Source organism: Taudactylus pleione, unplaced genomic scaffold, assembly GCF_031769625.1.
Source record: "Taudactylus pleione unplaced genomic scaffold, aTauple2 ptg002275l, whole genome shotgun sequence".
Taxonomy (NCBI): Eukaryota; Metazoa; Chordata; class Amphibia; order Anura; family Myobatrachidae; genus Taudactylus; species Taudactylus pleione.
Genome location: NW_028286666.1, coordinates 27,581 through 49,477, shown reverse-complemented (window position 1 = coordinate 49,477; position 21,897 = coordinate 27,581). Strand labels below are relative to the sequence as shown.

Here is a 21,897-nt window from a genome sequence, read left to right as displayed (position 1 = left end):
TCTCCAACTCTCCCTTCCCCCTCTCTGACCCCCATCTACTCTCCTTCACTCCCTGAACTCCTCCACCTCTCCTCACCCAAAGCCACCATCACCAGACGCAATCTTGAGACTCTTGTCCTGTCTTCCTCACTTGACACTCTCCCCTATCAACCATGGCCTGCCCTAACCAGGTGGCCTCCTTCTACAACATCACCCTCACTTCTGCACTTGACTCCGTTGCCCCCACCTCCTCTGTCCCCCTTCGTCAGTCCAAACCCCAACCCTGGCACTCCAAACTGACCCGGTTTCTCAAAAAAATGCTCACGCACCGCCGAGCGCCTCTGGAGGAAATCTCGCTCTCTGGCGGACTTCCTTCGCTTCAAGTTTGTCCCCTCTTCCTACAGCTCGGCCCTCTCCCTCACCAAGCAATCCTTCTTCCGGCCGCTCATCTCCTCTCAGTCCTCCAATCACTGCTGCCTCTTTGGTACTTTCAATACTCTCCTTCGCCCCCCCCCCTCACTCCATTTGACTTTGCCTCCTTCTCTTTTAAAATTGAGGCAATCCATCACATTATATCCTCCAATCTTCCTGCTGCAACCCCACCTCCCCCACCATCCGCACCTCCCGATCACCCCACAATGTGCTCCCACAGCCCCACCAACGGGTGATGAGGTCCACTCCCTCATCTTGTCCTCTCCCCCCTCCACCTGCTCCCTTGAACTCCTCCCTCCTCGCCTTCTATGCTCCCTCTCCTCCACCGCCTGCTCCCACCTTGCTCACCTTTTCAACTTATCTCTCTCCACCGGCATCTTCCTCTCCTCATTCAAACATGCTCTTGTCACACCTATTCTTAAAAAACCCAACCTCGACCTGTCTTCACCCGCCAAATACCGCCCCATTTCTTTTCTGCCTTTCGCCTCCAAACTACTTGAGCGGCTTGTCTACAGCCGCCTCACCAGCTATCTCTCTGACAACTCCATCCTTTCGCCCACTTCACTCCACTGAAACTGCCCTGGCCTAAGTCACCAATGACCTGCTTGCAGCCAAATCCAGGGGCCACTTCTCTCTGCTCATCCTCCTGGACCTCTCTGCAGCCTTCGACACTGTGGATCATCCTCTTCTCCTCTGCACCCTTCAGACCTTTGGCATCTCTAACACCGTCCATGCCTGGTTCACATCTTACCTCACCAACCGCTCCTTCTCTCTGTCTGCCTCCGGCTCCACCTCCCCCCCTTCCACCCTTTCCATTGGTGTCCCGCAGGGCTCTGTCCTGGGCCCGCTGCTCTTCTCCCTGTACACCTCTGCACTAGGAGAACTAATCAGCTCCTTCGGCCTCCAATATCACCTCTATGCCGATGACACGCAACTATACATCTCCTATCCTGGACTCTCCCCTTCTGTCCTCTCTCAGGTATCGAGTTGCCTCTCCGCCATCTCTTCATGGATGTCCGAGCACTCTCTGAAGCTCAACATGGACAAAACCAAACTCATCATCTTTCCCCCTAATAGTCTCCACTCCAACCAATCTCTCTATCACTATTGATAACACCATCATCTCTCCTCTCCCCCAACTTCACTGTTTGGGTGTCACCCTTGATTCCACACTCTCCTTCACCCCCCACATTCAATCTCTGACTCAAACCTGTCGGTTCCAGCTATGCAACATCGCTCGCATTAGGCCTTTCCTCTCCCAGAATGCTACCAAACTGATTATTCATTCATTAATCATTTCTCGGCTCGACTACTGCAACCTTCTCCCTACTGGCCTCCCACATTGCCATCTTGCCCCCCTCCAGTCTGTTCTCAATGCTGCAGCTAGACTTATCTTCCTCTCCCGCTGTTACACTTCCGCTGCTCCCCTCTGCCAAAACCTGCACTGGCTCCCATTCCCCTACAGAATCCTTTTCAAACTCCTCACCCTCACATACAAGGCCCTCTCTAACTCTACTGCTCCCTACATCTCCAACCTCATCTCCTTACACACTCCCTCCCACTCACTCCGGTCTGCCAATGACTGTTACCTCTCCTCTACCCTGGTTACTTCATGTCATGCTCGTGTCCAAGATTTTGCCCATGCAGTCCTCTTCACTGGAATGAGCTCCATCGCTCGATCAGGCTCTCCCCGACCTTGCAGAGCTTCAAACATGCAATGAAAACCCACCTGTTCACCAAAGCATACCCTTCCCCTACATAACCGTGTCACCAGGTCTCTGTCCCTCCCACCTCAGCCATCTCTACCTCGGATCGAATCTGAGAGGAGTGTGGACTGAGGGGGAACCAGAGGACGCTTATTTTTACTGGGTAGTGATTTCTCACCCTGTAATATATTTTTAACAGCCGTGGATACCATAATTTCTAGGGTAGTGGGCAGAGGAGGCACTGGTGTAGTCTGTACCTGCTGTGGTAACCCCAAAGGAGAAACTACTGCCGGGACCGTTAGATGGTCCACAAGTGTATTTAGCACCTTAGTAAAGGAAGCCCCGGGGGGCTCTTGGACAGGGGCTGGGGGACCGGATGGGCCAGGTGTGTTATAACAGGTGGCACAAAGTCCCTCTTGGATTAAATGGGTGCAGCAGCTATTTTGTTACTCTTGCCTGTGGAATGGCGCCCTGAGCTGGGGGAGAGGCCACTTAAACAGGGAAACCTGGCCTCTCTGACTGATTACTGACCCCAGGGACGCTGGTTTCCCGCACTATGTGTACCCTGGTGGTCTAAGTGGAGCACACGGACCACCCCGGTGTACACACTCAGCATCCTCCGGTCCATCCCCTGAGACCGGAGGAAAGACTGCCCGCAAGCAGTATCCCGCCTTACATGTCCCCTGTGTCCGAGTTGCAGTCTATGGTCATCCCGCAGGGCCAGCTAGCAAGGTCCCCGGAGAGCCCGTCGAGAGTACCAGACGGAACTGGAGTGGCAACGCCCGTGTGGTGATGGAGTGCCAGCACAGACGTGTCATGGACAGTCTGATGCTGGACACTCAGTGGTAAAATAAATAAAAACTACAAATCAAATAAATAAAAGCTTATAGGCTACCTAACGCACCCACTGTCTAATGGCGATCTGACTCTGCAGACACCAGAACTAACTACAGGGCCTCTGGCTTAGGGGTGGGGTATAGGGGGAAGGACCAGTGCATCCTGGGAGTCAACAGCTTTAACTGTCTGGTCCTAACCTCCACCTAAACCCCCAAGGTATCCCTATGGTCCCTGAAGAAGAAATATAGGAGGGAGCAGTACCTATGTCTGACCTCTAGGAGGACAGGTAATCATAAGATGTAGGGTGCAGTACCTATGTCTGACCTCTAGGAGGACAGGCAATCATGAGATGTAGGGTGCAGTACCTATGTCTGACCTCTAGGAGGACAGGCAATCATGAGGTGCACACCTATGTCTGGCCTATAGGAGGACAGGTAATCATGAGATGTAGGGTGCAGTACCTATGTCTGACCTATAGGAGGACAGGTAATAATGAGATGTAGAGAGCAGTACCTATGTCTGTCCTCTAGGAGGACAGGTAATAATTAGGGATGTGCAGGCTCGGATAGGTTCGAGTTTGCACGTTGAGTTCGGATTTTTCCCTCCAAAAAAACGGAACTCAGAACGAGGCAAAACGTCATCTTACATGGACGAACATCATCATTCCTGGACTGACCTGGGTGATTAGGGATGAGCTGAGGGCCACACTTTCCTCCTTGGATTGCAGCTGACGGTGGGAGAAGTTGAGGCCATCGGCAGAGGCGCTGACCATGTTGACGGTGTTGCCATGGACGACAGTAAAGTAGGTGAGACTCTTGTTGCCGATCGGCAGTACGCTGAGGTTATTGTATAGCGCGGAGGCGCTGCTCTTCATCTGTATACTCTTGTCTTTACGGTACATGGCGATCTCTGCAAACCAGATAACAATCGTTACCCACCTACAAGATTTACGGCCTGTCAGACCCATGCGGGTTATTGCGCCCCAGCAGTGCGTGCGAACACCAAGCAACGTTATCCTACCGTACAGTGATAACCCGATATGTGCGCAGCTGCGTGGGAACCTGGCGCTCGACTAAATCAGCCTCTACGGGTCGTTTACTAACTGCAGAATGAGAAAGTCACTACAAAGCGCGTCCATGGTGTACAGTGCGGCCGAATGTGCTGAGACGCCCGCAGTCAGCGCCCGTGCACGCAGTAATACCGTCTGGTGCCTCTTTACATGCCATCATCAGTCGCATCTGCAAATTATATGCTAATTGTTGCTTACCCGCGTATAAGGACGCCCACTGCTGCCTTCTTACATGCGTACAACGTCATTTACCTGCGTAAATATCGGTAACAGCAACGCCATCGAGCAGCCATCTTGCCTTGCAGCAGGACTCACCAGCTCTATTCACACGCCGAGAGCTCTCACGCTGCGTAGGAGATCGCAGTGACCATGATACAGCGATCACACGGACAGACGCGCCTGCATTTTTCTAACCACCCCCGTACGCTGACAGCCGGTCGCTCACTCTGCGATGGGATCCCCTGTGCAGCCGTAATCACAATGAGACCGCTGCGTACGTGCAATCTATATGCTTGTGCAATGGCAATCGCTCCATCTGCGTCTATAATCGCCATTTGCATCCAGCTCTGAACCAGGACGAGTGAGAGACAGAGATATATATATATCACACACGGGAATGTGGACATGGTATAGATGTAGGTACACACAGACGTGGTATAGATGTAGGTACACACAGACGTGGTATAGATGTATGTACACACAGACGTGGTATAGATGTAGGCACACACAGATGTGGTATAGATGTAGGCACACACAGACGTGGTATAGATGTATGTACACACAGACGTGGTAGAGATGTAGGCACACACAGACGTGGTATAGATGTAGGCACACACAGACGTGGTATAGATGTATGTACACACAGACGTGGTATAGATGTAGGTACACACAGACGTGGTATAGATGTAGGTACACACAGACGTGGTATAGATGTATGTACACACAGACGTGGTATAGATGTAGGCACACACAGACGTGGTATAGATGTAGGCGCACACAGACGTGGTATAGATGTAGGCGCACACAGACGTGGTATAGATGTAGGCGCACACAGACGTGGTATACATGTATGTACACACAGACGTGGTATAGATGTAGGCACACACAGACGTGGTATAGATGTAGGCGCACACAGACGTGGTATAGATGTAGGCGCACACAGACGTGGTATAGATGTAGGCGCACACAGACGTGGTATAGATGTAGGCGCACACAGACGAGGTATAGATGTATGCGCACACAGACGTGGTATAGATGTAGGCGCACACAGACGTGGTATAGATGTAGGCGCACACAGACGTGGTATAGATGTAGGCGCACACAGACGTGGTATAGATGTAGGCGCACACAGACGTGGTATAGATGTAGGCGCACACAGACGTGGTATAGATGTAGGCGCACACAGACGTGGTATAGATGTAGGCGCACACAGACGTGGTATAGATGTAGGCGCACACAGACGTGGTATAGATGTAGGCGCACACAGACGTGGTATAGATGTAGGCGCACACAGACGTGTATAGATGTAGGCGCACACAGACGTGTATAGATGTAGGCGCACACAGAAGTGTATAGATGTAGGCGCACACAGACGTGGTATAGTTGTAGGCGCACACAGACGTGGTATAGATGTAGGCGCACACAGACGTGGTATAGATGTAGGCGCACACAGACGTGGTATAGATGTAGGCGCACACAGACGTGGTATAGATGTAGGCGCACGCAGACGTGGTATAGATGTAGGCGCACGCAGACGTGGTATAGATGTAGGCACGCGCAGACGTGTATAGATGTAGGCACGCGCAGACGTGGTATAGATGTAGGCACGCGCAGACGTGGTATAGATGTAGGCACGCGCAGACGTGGTATAGATGTAGGCACGCGCAGACGTGGTATAGATGTAGGCACGCGCAGACGTGGTATAGATGTAGGCACGCGCAGACGTGGTATAGATGTAGGCACGCGCAGACGTGGTATAGATGTAGGCACGCGCAGACGTGGTATAGATGTAGGCACGCGCAGACGTGGTATAGATGTAGGCACGCGCAGACGTGGTATAGATGTAGGCACGCGCAGACGTGGTATAGATGTAGGTACGCGCAGACGTGGTATAGATGTAGGTACGCGCAGACGTGGTATAGATGTAGGCGCACACAGACGTGGTATAGATGTAGGCGCACACAGACGTGGTATAGATGTAGGCGCACACAGACGTGGTATAGATGTAGGCGCACACAGACGTGGTATAGATGTAGGCGCACACAGACGTGGTATAGATGTAGGCGCACACAGACGTGGTATAGATGTAGGCGCACACAGACGTGGTATAGATGTAGGCGCACACAGACGTGGTATAGATGTAGGCGCACACAGACGTGGTATAGATGTAGGTATGCACAGACGTGGTATAGATGTAGGCACGCACAGACGTGGTATAGTTGTAGGCACGCACAGACGTGGTATAGTTGTAGGCACGCACAGACGTGGTGTAGATGTAGGCACGCACAGACGTGGTATAGATGTAGGCACACACAGACGTGGTATAGATGTAGGCACACACAGACGTGGTATAGATGTAGGTACACACAGACATGGCATAGATGTAGGTACACACAGACATGGTATAGATGCTTGTACACATACATGCGGTTACAGGGGGGGGGAGGAGATGTGGGTACAGGGGGAAGGAGATGCGGGTATTTCTGCAGGGAATCAGATGTCGGTATAGGGTATGGGATATGATGAGTTGTTGGGGGCAGATCTCGGTATATGGGGTAGGAGATATTTGTAAAGGTAGTAAGTGATTTCAGTAGGGGAGTAGGAGATATCGGTAAAGGGGGCAGGAGATCACGGTATAGGGGTTAGGAAATCATGGAATGAGGAGAAGAGGGTCTGTAGAAGGGCATATCTCGGTATAGGGGGTAGGAGGGACTGTATGGAGTCAGATCTTGGTATAGGAGGGTAGGATATGCAGTATGGGGTCAGATCTTGGTATAGGGGATAGCAGATCTTGGTATAGAGGGTAGGATATGCTGTATGGTGTCAGATCTTGGTATAGGGGATAGCAGATCTTGGTATACGAGGGTAGGATATGCAGTATGGGGTCAGATCTTGGTATAGGAGGTAGGATATGCAGTATGGGGTCAGATCTTGGTATAGGAGGGTAGGATATGCTGTATGGTGTCAGATCTTGGTATAGGAGGGTAGGATATGCTGTATGGTGTCAGATCTTGGTATAGGAAGGTAGGATATGCAGTATGGGGTCAGATCTTGGTATAGGAGGGTAGGATATGCAGTATGGGGTCAGATCTTGGTATAGGGGATAGCAGATCTTGGTATAGAGGGTAGGATATGCTGTATGGGGTCAGATCTTGGTATAGGAGGGTAGGATATGCAGTATGGGGTCAGATCTTGGTATAGGAGGGTAGGATATGCAGTATGGGGTCAGATCTTGGTATAGGGGATAGCAGATCTTGGTATAGAGGGTAGGATATGCTGTATGGTGTCAGATCTTGGTATAGGAGGGTAGGATATGCTGTATGGTGTCAGATCTTGGTATAGGAGGGTAGGATATGCAGTATGGGGTCAGATCTTGGTATAGGAGGGTAGGATATGCAGTATGGGGTCAGATCTTGGTATAGGGGATAGCAGATCTTGGTATAGAGGGTAGGATATGCTGTATGGGGTCAGATCTTGGTATAGGAGGGTAGGATATGCAGTATGGGGTCAGATCTTGGTATAGGAGGGTAGGATATGCAGTATGGGGTCAGATCTTGGTATAGGGGATAGCAGATCTTGGTATAGAGGGTAGGATATGCTGTATGGGGTCAGATCTTGGTATAGGAGGGTAGGATATGCTGTATGGGGTCAGATCTTGATATAGGGGATAGCAGATCTTGGTATAGAGGGTAGGATATGCAGTATGGGGTCAGATCTTGGTATAGGGGGTAGAGGAGGTTGGTAAAGGGGATAGCAGATCTTGGTATAGAGGGTAGGATATGCTGTATGGTGTCAGATCTTGGTATAGGAGGGTAGGATATGCTGTATGGGGTCAGATCTTGGTATAGGAGGTAGGATATGCAGTATGGGGTCATATCTTGGTATAGGAGGGTAGAGGATGTTGGTAAAGGGGATAGCAGATCTTGGTATAGGGGGTAGGATATGCTGTATGGTGTCAGATCTTGGTATAGGAGGGTAGGATATGCTGTATGGGGTCAGATCTTGGTATAGGAGGGTAGGATATGCAGTATGGGGTCAGATCTTGGTATAGGGGATAACAGATCTTGGTATAGGGGGTAGGAGATTGTGGAATTAGGAGCAGAAGGGCTAAGGGGCAGATCTTGGTATAGGGGGTAAGATGGTATGTAGAAGGGCAGATCTTGGTATAGGGGGTAGGATATGCTGTATGGGGTCAGATCTTGGTATAGGGGTAGAGGAGGTTGGTAAAGGGGATAGCAGATCTTGGTATAGGGGGTATGATATGCTGTATGGTATCAGATCTTGGTATAGGGGGTAAGAGGGTCTGTAGAAGGGCAGATCTCTGTATAGGGGTAGGATGGGCTGTATCAGGTCAGATCTCGGGATAGGGAGAAGGATATGTTGTATGGGATTAGATTTTGGTATAGGGAATAGGATGGGCTGTATGGGGTCAGATACAGGGGGGTATAGGGGGTAGGATGGGCTGTATGAGGTCAGATCTCGGTATAGGGGGTAGGAGGGGCTGTAGGGTTAGATCTCGGTATAGGGAGTAGGATATGATGTATGGGGTCAGATTTTGGTATAAGGAATAGGATGGGCTGTATGGGGTCAGATCTTGGTATAGGGGGTAAGAGGGACTGTAGGGGGGCAGATCTTGATACAGTGGTAGTATGGAGCAGATCCTCGAATAGGGGGCAGGGAGTCAGATCCTGATATAGGGGGAAGGAAGGAATGTATGGGGGGCAGATCTAGGTATAGGGAGCAGTAGGGGGAGATCTCGGCATAGGGGGTAGGTTGGGATGTATGCGGTCAGGTCTCAGTATAGGGGGGTAGGATATGCTGTATGCGGTCAGATCTTTGTATAGGGGATAGGAGATTGTGGAATAAGGAACAGAGGGGCTGTAAGGGGCAGATCTTGGTATAGGGGGTAAGAGGATCGGTAGAAGGGCAGATCTCTGTATAGGGGTAGGATGGGCTGTATGAGGTCAGATCTCATAAGGGACAAGAGGGGCTGTAGGGGGCAGATCTTGATATAGAGGTAGTATGGAGCAGATCCTGGTATAAGAGGAAGGAAGGGATGTAGGGGCAGATCTAGGTATAGGGAGTAGTAGGGGCAGATCTCGGTATAGTAGGCAGGAATGGCAGAAAAGGAGCAGATCCTGGTATAGGGGGTAATACGCGGCAGATCTCGATATAGGGGATAGTAGAGGTTGTAGGAGTCACATCTCGGTATAAATGGCAGGAGGGTCTGTAGGAGGTTGAACTCAGTTTAGGGGGCAGGAAAGGATGTAGGGAAAGCAGATCTAGGTATGGGGCAGGAGGTGGCAGATCTCGGTATAAAGGGCAGGAGTCTGTAGGGGCAGATCTCGGTATAGGTGGCAAGAGGGTCTGTAGCGGGTAGATCTCAGTATAGGGGGCAGAAAAGCATGTAGGGAAAGCAGATCTAGGTATGGGGCAGGAGGTGGCAGATCTCGGTATAGGGGACAGGAAAGGATGTAGGGAAAGCAGATCTCGATATAGGGACAGAAAAGAATGAAAGAATGTAGATGGGGCAGAAAGGAATGTTGGGGGTGCAGATCTCGGTATATGGGGCAGAAAGGAATGTAGGGGCAGATCTCGGTATATGGGGCAGATCTCGGTATAAGGGGCAGGAAAGGATGTAGGGAAAGCAGATCTCGATAAAGGGACACAAAAGAATGAAAGAATGTAGGTGGGGCAGAAAAGAATGTTGGGGGTGCAGATCTCGGTAAATGGGGCAGAAAGGAATGTAAGGGGGAAGATCTCGTATATATGAGGCAGAAAGGAATGTAGGGGGCAGATCTTGGTATATGGGGCAGAAAGGAATGTAGGGGGGCAGATTTCAGTATATGGGGTAGGAAAGGAATGTAGGAAGGCAGATCTCGGTATAGGGGACAGGAAAGGAATGTAGGGGGGGCAGATCTCGGTATATGGGGCAGAAAGTAAAGTAGGGGCAGATCTCGGTATATGGGGCAGGAAGGGAATGTAGGGGGCATATATTGGTATAGGGGGCAGGAAAGGAATGTAGGGGGCAGATCTCGGTATAGGGGGGCAGGAAAGGAATGTAGGGGGCAGATCTCGGTATAGGGGGCCAGATCTTGGTATATGGGGCAGGAAAGGAATGTAGGGGGCAGATCTCGAATACATGGGGCAGAAAGGAAAGTAGGGGGGCATATCTCCGTATATGGGGCAGAAAGGAATGAAGGTGGGCAGATCTCAGTATATGGGGCAGGAAAGGAATGTAGGGGGCAGATCTCGGTATATGGGGCAGAAAGGAATGTAGGGACAGATCTAGGTATATGGGGCAGAAAGGAATGTAGGGGAGGAAGATCTCGGTATAGGGGGCAGGAAAGGAATGTAGGGGGCAGATCTCGGTATAGGGGGCAGGAAAGGAATGTATGGGGGCAGGTCTCGGTACAGGGGACAGGAAAGGAATGTATGGGGGCAGGTCTCGGTATAGGGGGCAGGAAAGGAATGTAGGGGAGCAGGTCTCGGTACAGGGGACAGGAAAGGAATGTAGGGGGCAGATCTCGGTATAGGGGGCAGGAAAGGAATGTAGGGGGGCAGATCTCGGTATAGGGGGCAGGAAAGGAATGTATGGGGGCAGATCTCGGTATAGGGGGCAGGAAAGGAATGTAGGGGGCAGATCTCGGTATAGGGGGCAGGAAAGGAATGTAGGGGGGCAGATCTCGGTATAGGGGGCAGGATAGGAATGTAGGGGGCAGATCTCGGTATAGGGGGCAGGAAAGGAATGTAGGGGAGGAAGATCTCGGTATAGGGGTCAGGAATGTAGGGGAGGAAGATCTCGGTATAGGGGGCAGGAATGTAGGGGGGCAGATCTCGGTATAGGGGGCAGGAATGTAGGGGGGGCAGATCTCGGTATAGGGGGCAGGAATGTAGGGGGGGCAGATCTCGGTATAGGGGGCAGGAATGTAGGGGGGGCAGATCTCGGTATAGGGGGCAGGAATGTAGGGGGGGCAGATCTCGGTATAGGGGGCAGGAATGTAGGGGGGGCAGATCTCGGTATAGGGGGCAGGAATGTAGGGGGGGCAGATCTCGGTATAGGGGGCAGGAATGTAGGGGGGGCAGATCTCGGTATAGGGGGCAGGAATGTAGGGGGGGCAGATCTCGGTATAGGGGGCAGGAATGTAGGGGGGGGCAGATCTCGGTATAGGGGGCAGGAATGTAGGGGGGGCAGATCTCGGTATAGGGGGCAGGAATGTAGGGGGGGCAGATCTCGGTATAGGGGGCAGGAATGTAGGGGGGGCAGATCTCGGTATAGGGGGCAGGAATGTAGGGGGGGCAGATCTCGGTATAGGGGCAGTTACCGGTCTCGATGCTGTCTCCTCTGTGCAGTGATCTCGTTTCTATGGAAGCAGCCGGTGATGACGTCACCACTAAGCGTCCAGACGTCACATGAGAGCGACACAAAGATCCCGTCACCTGGCAACAGCTCTAACAGCGGTGACGTCACGTAACCCGGCAACAGCAGAGACGCCCGGAGCCCGGACACCCCACAGCGGCCCCATGAGCAGCAAGACCGGGACATCGAGACAGGTGACCCGGCTACCCCCCCCCCCCTCCATATATATCTATATACACCCCCCCCCCCCTCCATATATATCTATATACACCCCCCCTCCTCCATATATATCTATATACACCCCCCCCTCCTCCATATATATCTATATACACCCCCCCTCCATATATATCTATATACACCCCCCCTCCATATATATCTATATACACCCCCCCTCCATATATATCTATATACACCCCCCCTCCTCCATATATATCTATATACACCCCCCCTCCATATATATCTATATACACCCCCCCCCCTCCATATATATCTATATACACCCCCCCCCTCCATATATATCTATATACACCCCCCCTCCATATATATCTATATACACCCCCCCCTCCATATATATCTATATACACCCCCCCCTCCATATATATCTATATACACCCCCCCCCCTCCATATATATCTATATACACCCCCCCTCCTCCATATATATCTATATACACCCCCCCTCCATATATATCTATATACACCCCCCCTCCATATATATCTATATACACCCCCCCCCTCCATATATATCTATATACACCCCCCCTCCTCCATATATATCTATATACACCCCCCCTCCATATATATCTATATACACCCCCCCCCCTCCATATATATCTATATACACCCCCCCCCTCCATATATATCTATATACACCCCCCCTCCATATATATCTATATACACCCCCCCCTCCATATATATCTATATACACCCCCCCCTCCATATATATCTATATACACCCCCCCCCCTCCATATATATCTATATACACCCCCCCTCCTCCATATATATCTATATACACCCCCCCTCCATATATATCTATATACACCCCCCCCTCCATATATATCTATATACACCCCCCCTCCTCCATATATATCTATATACACCCCCCCTCCTCCATATATATCTATATACACCCCCCCTCCATATATATCTATATACACCCCCCCCCCTCCATATATATCTATATACACCCCCCCCTCCATATATATCTATATACACCCCCCCTCCATATATATCTATATACACCCCCCCTCCATATATATCTATATACACCCCCCCCTCCATATATATCTATATACACCCCCCCTCCATATATATCTATATACACCCCCCCCTCCATATATATCTATATACACCCCCCCTCCATATATATCTATATACACCCCCCTCTGTATATCATATCTATATACACCCCCCTCTGTATATCATATCTATATACACCCCCCTCTGTATAATATTATATCTATATACACCCCCCTCTGTATATCATATCTATATACACCCCCCTCTGTATATCATATCTATATACACCCCCCTCTGTATATCATATCCTATATACACCCCCCTCTGTATATCATATCTATATACACCCCCCTCTGTATAATATTATATCTATATACACCCCCCCTCCATATATATCTATATACACCCCCCTCTGTATAATATTATATCTATATACACCCCCCCTCTGTATAATATTATATCTATATACACCCCCCTCTATATATTATATCTATATACACCCCCCTCTGTATATCATATCTATATACACCCCCCTCTGTATATCATATCTATATACACCCCCCTCTGTATAATATTATATCTATATACACCCCCCTCTGTATAATATTATATCTATATACACCCCCCCCTCCATATATATCTATATACACCCCCCTCTGTATATTATATCTATATACACCCCCTCTGTATATTATATCTATATACACCCCCTCTGTATGTTATATCTATATACACCCCCCTCTGTATAATATATCTATATACACCCCCCTCTGTATATTATATCTATATACACCCCCCTCTGTATGTTATATCTGTATACACCCCCCTCTGTATAATATATCTATATACACCCCCCTCTGTATATCATATCTATATACACCCCACTGTATAATATTATATCTATATACACCCTGCTCTGTATGTTATATCTATATACACCCCCTCATATATTATATCTATATACACCCCCCTCTGTATGTTATATCTATATACACCCCCCTGTATAATATTATATCTATATTAGGGGTGTGCACCGGCCACTTTTCGTGTTTTGTGTTTTGGATCTGGATCTTTCTTCGTGTTTTGGATCTGGATTGGTTTTGTCAATACCACCCTTCCGTGTTTTGGGTTCTGGGTTTTGTGTTTTGGATCTGTATTTTTTTTTTTAAAAAGCATAAAAACAGCTAAAATCACAGAATTTGTAGGTTTTTCTGCTCCTATGCTATTATTAACCTCAATAACCTTAATTTCCACTCATTTCCAGTCTATTCTGAACACCTCACACCTCACAATAGTGTTTTTATGTCCAAAAGGTTGCACCGAGGTAGCTGGATGACTATGCTAAGCGACACGAGTGGGCGGCACAAACACGTGACCCATCTAGGAGTGGCACTGCAGTGGCAGACAGGATGGCAGTTAGAAAAACTAGGCCCCAAACTGTACATAATGCAAAGAAAAAAAAGAAGTGCAAGATGGAATTGTCCTTGGGCCCTCCCACCCACCCTTATGTTGTATAAACAGGACATGCACACTTTAACAAACCAAACATTTCGGCCCCAGGGTCTGCCACATGACTGACTGAAATGATTGGTTCGTTTGGGCTCCCACAAAACAAGCTGGCAATTAATGTGTCCCTGCACAAACTGGCTCTACGGAGGCAAGATGTCATCCTCATCCTCCTCATCCACCGATTCCTCACCCTCTTCAGTGTGTACATCCTCATCCTCACAGAGTATTACTTCGTCCCCGCTGGAATCCACAACCATTAGTCCCTCTGTACGTTCTGGAGGCTGGTCTCCCTGGAAGAGTTGATAATTCATACATTTTGTGGAAGCAACCTCCTACGCCTTTCGCTGACAAGGTTCCCGGCTGCACTAAACACTCTTTCGGAGTACACACTGGAGGGGGGGCAACTCAGATAAAATAGAGCCAGTTTGTACAGGGGCCTCCAAATTGCTTATTTTTCCTGCCAGTACAGGTACGGACTGTCTGACATGCCTACTTGGATGCTGTCACCGATGTAATCCTTTAACAGACAGATGCACGCTTGTCGCTGCTGCTTTGAGGATGCAAGTGCGGCTACAGCCCACACAATTCACAAAGACAGAAAAAAAAATAATAATTTTTTAATTGTTTGTGTAGCGCACTTTGAGGGTTACACCACCCTTTAACAGACAGACGCACGCTTGTCGCTGCTGCTTTGAGGATGCTGGTGGAATCTAGACGGGATTTGGAACCGGGGACACACTACCTCCATCAATTGTCTAAATCCCACTGCACTAATGGCGGATACCGGACGCACGTCTAACACCAACATAGCAGTCAAGGCCTCAGTTATACGTTTTGCTTCAGGATGACTGCTGTCGTACTTCATCCTCATCGCTAGGGACTGTTGGAGGGTCAATTGTTTAGTAAAAGTAGTGATGTTCCTACTTCCTCTCTGGGATGATGAACAACTCCCAGCAGCAGCAACAGCACTAGGAGGAAGTGGTTCTTGATCTTTCCCTATTTTATTTTTATCGGAGAAAGTTTGGTCCTCCATTTATGTTATATTGATATATACGTGCGGCTAAAGCGCACACAAACACAGAAAATATTTTTTTGTTTTTGCTGGAGAGTAGTGCACTTTGTGGGTTACACCACCCTTTAAGAAATGAGCCAGCCGGCTCTTTACTTATGGGACACAGGCGCACGCTTGGCGCTGCTCCTTTGTTGATGCACGTGCAGCCACAGTGCACACAAGTCACAAACACAGAAAATATATTTTTATTTGGTTTGGACTGGAGTGTACTTTGGGGGTTACAGCACCCTTTAACGGTCAAGCCAGCCGGCCCTTTACTTATGACACAGGCACACGCTTGGCACTACTTTGTTGATGCACGTGCGGCTACTGCGCACAAAATTCAGAAACACAGAAAAAATATTATTTTTTTTAGCACTTGGGGGGAGCACCCCTGATGGACAGAGCACCCCCTGGACAACACTACAGCACCCCTTTAGGACTGGGACACTGCACAGGACTTTGGAGTGGACACAGCCCCTATGGAGAACTGACTGCACAACACAGTCCAGCCAGCCCCTATGGACTTTGAAGTAGTGGACACAGCCCCTATTAACAACAGCAGCACAGCACAACACAGCCAGCCCCTATGGACTTTGAAGTAGTGGACACAGCCCCTATTAACAACAGCAGCACAGCACAACACAGCACAACACAACACTACTCTGCACTACACTACACTACACAGCCCAGCCAGCCCTAACTCCCACCCTCCCTCTTCACTGTCCACACCCGAGTGAGAAAATGGCGCCGACGAGGGTACCTTATATAGGATCCAAAACCCGCGAGACTCGGAAGGCGGGATGATGACGTTTTGCCTCGATTTCAGATCCGAGTCAGGCGGGAAAAGTCGAGCCTGACTCGGATCGGCCTCGGATCGGGGGGGTTCGGATTTCAGAAATCCGAACCCGCTCACCCCTGATCTATATACACCCTCCTGTATAATATTATATCTATATACACCACCCTGTATAATATTGTATCTATATACACCCCCCCTCTGTATAATATTATATCTATATACACCCCCCTCTATATATTATATCTATATACACCCCCCTCTGTATATCATATCTATATACACCCCCCTCTGTATATCATATCTATATACACCCCCCTCTGTATAATATTATATCTATATACACCCCCCTCTGTATAATATTATATCTATATACACCCCCCCCTCCATATATATCTATATACACCCCCCTCTGTATATTATATCTATATACACCCCCTCTGTATATTATATCTATATACACCCCCTCTGTATGTTATATCTATATACACCCCCCTCTGTATAATATATCTATATACACCCCCCTCTGTATATTATATCTATATACACCCCCCTCTGTATGTTATATCTATATACACCCCCCTCTGTATAATATATCTATATACACCCCCCTCTGTATATCATATCTATATACACCCCACTGTATAATATTATATCTATATACACCCTGCTCTGTATGTTATATCTATATACACCCCCTCATATATTATATCTATATACACCCCCCTCTGTATGTTATATCTATATACACCCCCCTGTATAATATTATATCTATATTAGGGGTGTGCACCGGCCACTTTTCGTGTTTTGTGTTTTGGATCTGGATCTTTCTTCGTGTTTTGGATCTGGATTGGTTTTGTCAATACCACCCTTCCGTGTTTTGGGTTCTGGGTTTTGTGTTTTGGATCTGTATTTTTTTTTTTAAAAAGCATAAAAACAGCTAAAATCACAGAATTTGTAGGTTTTTCTGCTCCTATGCTATTATTAACCTCAATAACCTTAATTTCCACTCATTTCCAGTCTATTCTGAACACCTCACACCTCACAATAGTGTTTTTATGTCCAAAAGGTTGCACCGAGGTAGCTGGATGACTATGCTAAGCGACACGAGTGGGCGGCACAAACACGTGACCCATCTAGGAGTGGCACTGCAGTGGCAGACAGGATGGCAGTTAGAAAAACTAGGCCCCAAACTGTACATAATGCAAAGAAAAAAAAGAAGTGCAAGATGGAATTGTCCTTGGGCCCTCCCACCCACCCTTATGTTGTATAAACAGGACATGCACACTTTAACAAACCAAACATTTCGGCCCCAGGGTCTGCCACATGACTGACTGAAATGATTGGTTCGTTTGGGCTCCCACAAAACAAGCTGGCAATTAATGTGTCCCTGCACAAACTGGCTCTACGGAGGCAAGATGTCATCCTCATCCTCCTCATCCACCGATTCCTCACCCTCTTCAGTGTGTACATCCTCATCCTCACAGAGTATTACTTCGTCCCCGCTGGAATCCACAACCATTAGTCCCTCTGTACGTTCTGGAGGCTGGTCTCCCTGGAAGAGTTGATAATTCATACATTTTGTGGAAGCAACCTCCTACGCCTTTCGCTGACAAGGTTCCCGGCTGCACTAAACACTCTTTCGGAGTACACACTGGAGGGGGGGCAACTCAGATAAAATAGAGCCAGTTTGTACAGGGGCCTCCAAATTGCTTATTTTTCCTGCCAGTACAGGTACGGACTGTCTGACATGCCTACTTGGATGCTGTCACCGATGTAATCCTTTAACAGACAGATGCACGCTTGTCGCTGCTGCTTTGAGGATGCAAGTGCGGCTACAGCCCACACAATTCACAAAGACAGAAAAAAAAATAATAATTTTTTAATTGTTTGTGTAGCGCACTTTGAGGGTTACACCACCCTTTAACAGACAGACGCACGCTTGTCGCTGCTGCTTTGAGGATGCTGGTGGAATCTAGACGGGATTTGGAACCGGGGACACACTACCTCCATCAATTGTCTAAATCCCACTGCACTAATGGCGGATACCGGACGCACGTCTAACACCAACATAGCAGTCAAGGCCTCAGTTATACGTTTTGCTTCAGGATGACTGCTGTCGTACTTCATCCTCATCGCTAGGGACTGTTGGAGGGTCAATTGTTTAGTAAAAGTAGTGATGTTCCTACTTCCTCTCTGGGATGATGAACAACTCCCAGCAGCAGCAACAGCACTAGGAGGAAGTGGTTCTTGATCTTTCCCTATTTTATTTTTATCGGAGAAAGTTTGGTCCTCCATTTATGTTATATTGATATATACGTGCGGCTAAAGCGCACACAAACACAGAAAATATTTTTTTGTTTTTGCTGGAGAGTAGTGCACTTTGTGGGTTACACCACCCTTTAAGAAATGAGCCAGCCGGCTCTTTACTTATGGGACACAGGCGCACGCTTGGCGCTGCTCCTTTGTTGATGCACGTGCAGCCACAGTGCACACAAGTCACAAACACAGAAAATATATTTTTATTTGGTTTGGACTGGAGTGTACTTTGGGGGTTACAGCACCCTTTAACGGTCAAGCCAGCCGGCCCTTTACTTATGACACAGGCGCACGCTTGGCACTACTTTGTTGATGCACGTGCGGCTACTGCGCACAAAATTCAGAAACACAGAAAAAATATTATTTTTTTTAGCACTTGGGGGGAGCACCCCTGATGGACAGAGCACCCCCTGGACAACACTACAGCACCCCTTTAGGACTGGGACACTGCACAGGACTTTGGAGTGGACACAGCCCCTATGGAGAACTGACTGCACAACACAGTCCAGCCAGCCCCTATGGACTTTGAAGTAGTGGACACAGCCCCTATTAACAACAGCAGCACAGCACAACACAGCCAGCCCCTATGGACTTTGAAGTAGTGGACACAGCCCCTATTAACAACAGCAGCACAGCACAACACAGCACAACACAACACTACTCTGCACTACACTACACTACACAGCCCAGCCAGCCCTAACTCCCACCCTCCCTCTTCACTGTCCACACCCGAGTGAGAAAATGGCGCCGACGAGGGTACCTTATATAGGATCCAAAACCCGCGAGACTCGGAAGGCGGGATGATGACGTTTTGCCTCGATTTCAGATCCGAGTCAGGCGGGAAAAGTCGAGCCTGACTCGGATCGGCCTCGGATCGGGGGGGTTCGGATTTCAGAAATCCGAACCCGCTCACCCCTGATCTATATACACCCTCCTGTATAATATTATATCTATATACACCACCCTGTATAATATTGTATCTATATACACCCCTCTCTGTATGTTATATCTATATACACCCCCCTGTATAATATTATATCTATATACACCCCACTCTGTATGTTATATCTATATACACCCCCCTGTATAATATTATATCTATATACACCCCCCTCTGTATATTATATCTATATACACCCCCCTGTATAATATTATATCTATATACACCCTCCTGTATAATATATCTATATACACCACCCTGTATAATATTATATCTATATACACACCCCCTGTATAATATTATATCTATATACACCCCCCTGTATTATATTATATCTATATACACCCCCCCTGTATAATATTATATCTATATACACCCCCCTCTGTATATTATATCTATATACACCCCCCTCTGTATGTTATATCTATATACACCCCCCTCTGTATATCATATCTATATACACCCCCCTCTGTATATCATATCTATATACACCCCCCTCTGTATATCATATCTATATACACCCCCCTCTGTATATCATATCTATATACACCCCCCTCTGTATATCATATCTATATACACCCCCCTCTGTATATCATATCTATATACACCCCCCTGTATAATATTATATCTATATACACCCCCCTGTATAATATTATATCTATATACACCCCCCTCTGTATATCATATCTATATACACCCCCCTCTGTATATCATATCTATATACACCCCCCTCTGTATATCATATCTATATACACCCCCCTCTGTATATCATATCTATATACACCCCCCTCTGTATATCATATCTATATACACCCCCCTCTGTATAATATTATATCTATATACACCCCCCTCTGTATAATATTATATCTATATACACCCCCCTCTGTATATTATATCTATATACACCCCCCTCTGTATATCATATCTATATACACCCCCCTCTGTATATCATATCTATATACACCCCCCTCTGTATAATATTATATCTATATACACCCCCCTCTGTATAATATTATATCTATATACACCCCCCTCTGTATATTATATCTATATACACCCCCCTCTGTATATCATATCTATATACACCCCCCTCTGTATATCATATCTATATACACCCCCCTCTGTATAATATTATATCTATATACACCCCCCTCTGTATAATATTATATCTATATACACCCCCCCCCTCCATATATATCTATATACACCCCCCCTCCATATATATCTATATACACCCCCCTCTGTATATTATATCTATATACACCCCCCTCTGTATATTATATCTATATACACCCCCTCTGTATGTTATATCTATATACACCCCCCTCTGTATAATATATCTATATACACCCCCCTCTGTATATTATATCTATATACACCCCCCTCTGTATGTTATATCTATATACACCCCCCTCTGTATAATATATCTATATACACCCCCCTGTATAATATTATATCTATATACACCCCCCTCTGTATAATATATCTATATACACCCCCCTGTATAATATTATATCTATATACACCCCCCTCTGTATAATATATCTATATACACCCCCCTGTATAATATTATATCTATATACACCCCCTCTCCATATATATCATATCTATATACACCCCCCTCTGTATATCATATCTATATACCCCCCCCCTCTGTATATCATATCTATATACACCCCCCTCTGTATATCATATCTATATACACCCCCCTCTGTATAATATTATATCTATATACACCCCCCTCTGTATAATATTATATCTATATACACCCCCCTCTGTATATTATATCTATATACACCCCCCTCTGTATATCATATCTATATACACCCCCCTCTGTATATCATATCTATATACACCCCCCTCTGTATATCATATCTATATACACCCCCCTCTGTATAATATTATATCTATATACACCCCCCTCTGTATAATATTATATCTATATACACCCCCCTCTGTATATTATATCTATATACACCCCCCTCTGTATATCATATCTATATACACCCCCCTCTGTATATCATATCTATATACACCCCCCTCTGTATAATATTATATCTATATACACCCCCCTCTGTATAATATTATATCTATATACACCCCCCCTCCATATATATCTATATACACCCCCCCCCTCCATATATATCTATATACACCCCCCTCTGTATATTATATCTATATACACCCCCCTCTGTATATTATATCTATATACACCCCCCTCTGTATGTTATATCTATATACACCCCCCTCTGTATAATATATCTATATACACCCCCCTCTGTATATTATATCTATATACACCCCCCTCTGTATGTTATATCTATATACACCCCCCTCTGTATAATATATCTATATACACCCCCCTGTATAATATTATATCTATATACACCCCCCTCTGTATAATATATCTATATACACCCCCCTGTATAATATTATATC

General features: G+C 47.2%; 1 protein-coding gene across 1 annotated transcript in view; it reads right to left on the bottom strand.

The window, feature by feature from the left end:
- Nucleotides 1-11,649, bottom strand: part of WDR54 (WD repeat domain 54) — an 83,029-nt gene extending 71,380 nt beyond the window's left edge. Inside the window, exons 1-2 of the mRNA XM_088466014.1 lie at nucleotides 11,568-11,649; nucleotides 3,631-3,863 (exon numbers count right to left, since the gene is read on the bottom strand). Of these exons, the coding sequence (XP_088322140.1) occupies nucleotides 3,631-3,855 (225 nt within the window). The 5' untranslated portion in view covers nucleotides 3,856-3,863; nucleotides 11,568-11,649. The remainder of the gene's footprint in view (nucleotides 1-3,630; nucleotides 3,864-11,567) is intronic.
- Between the last annotated feature and the right edge of the window lie 10,248 nt (nucleotides 11,650-21,897).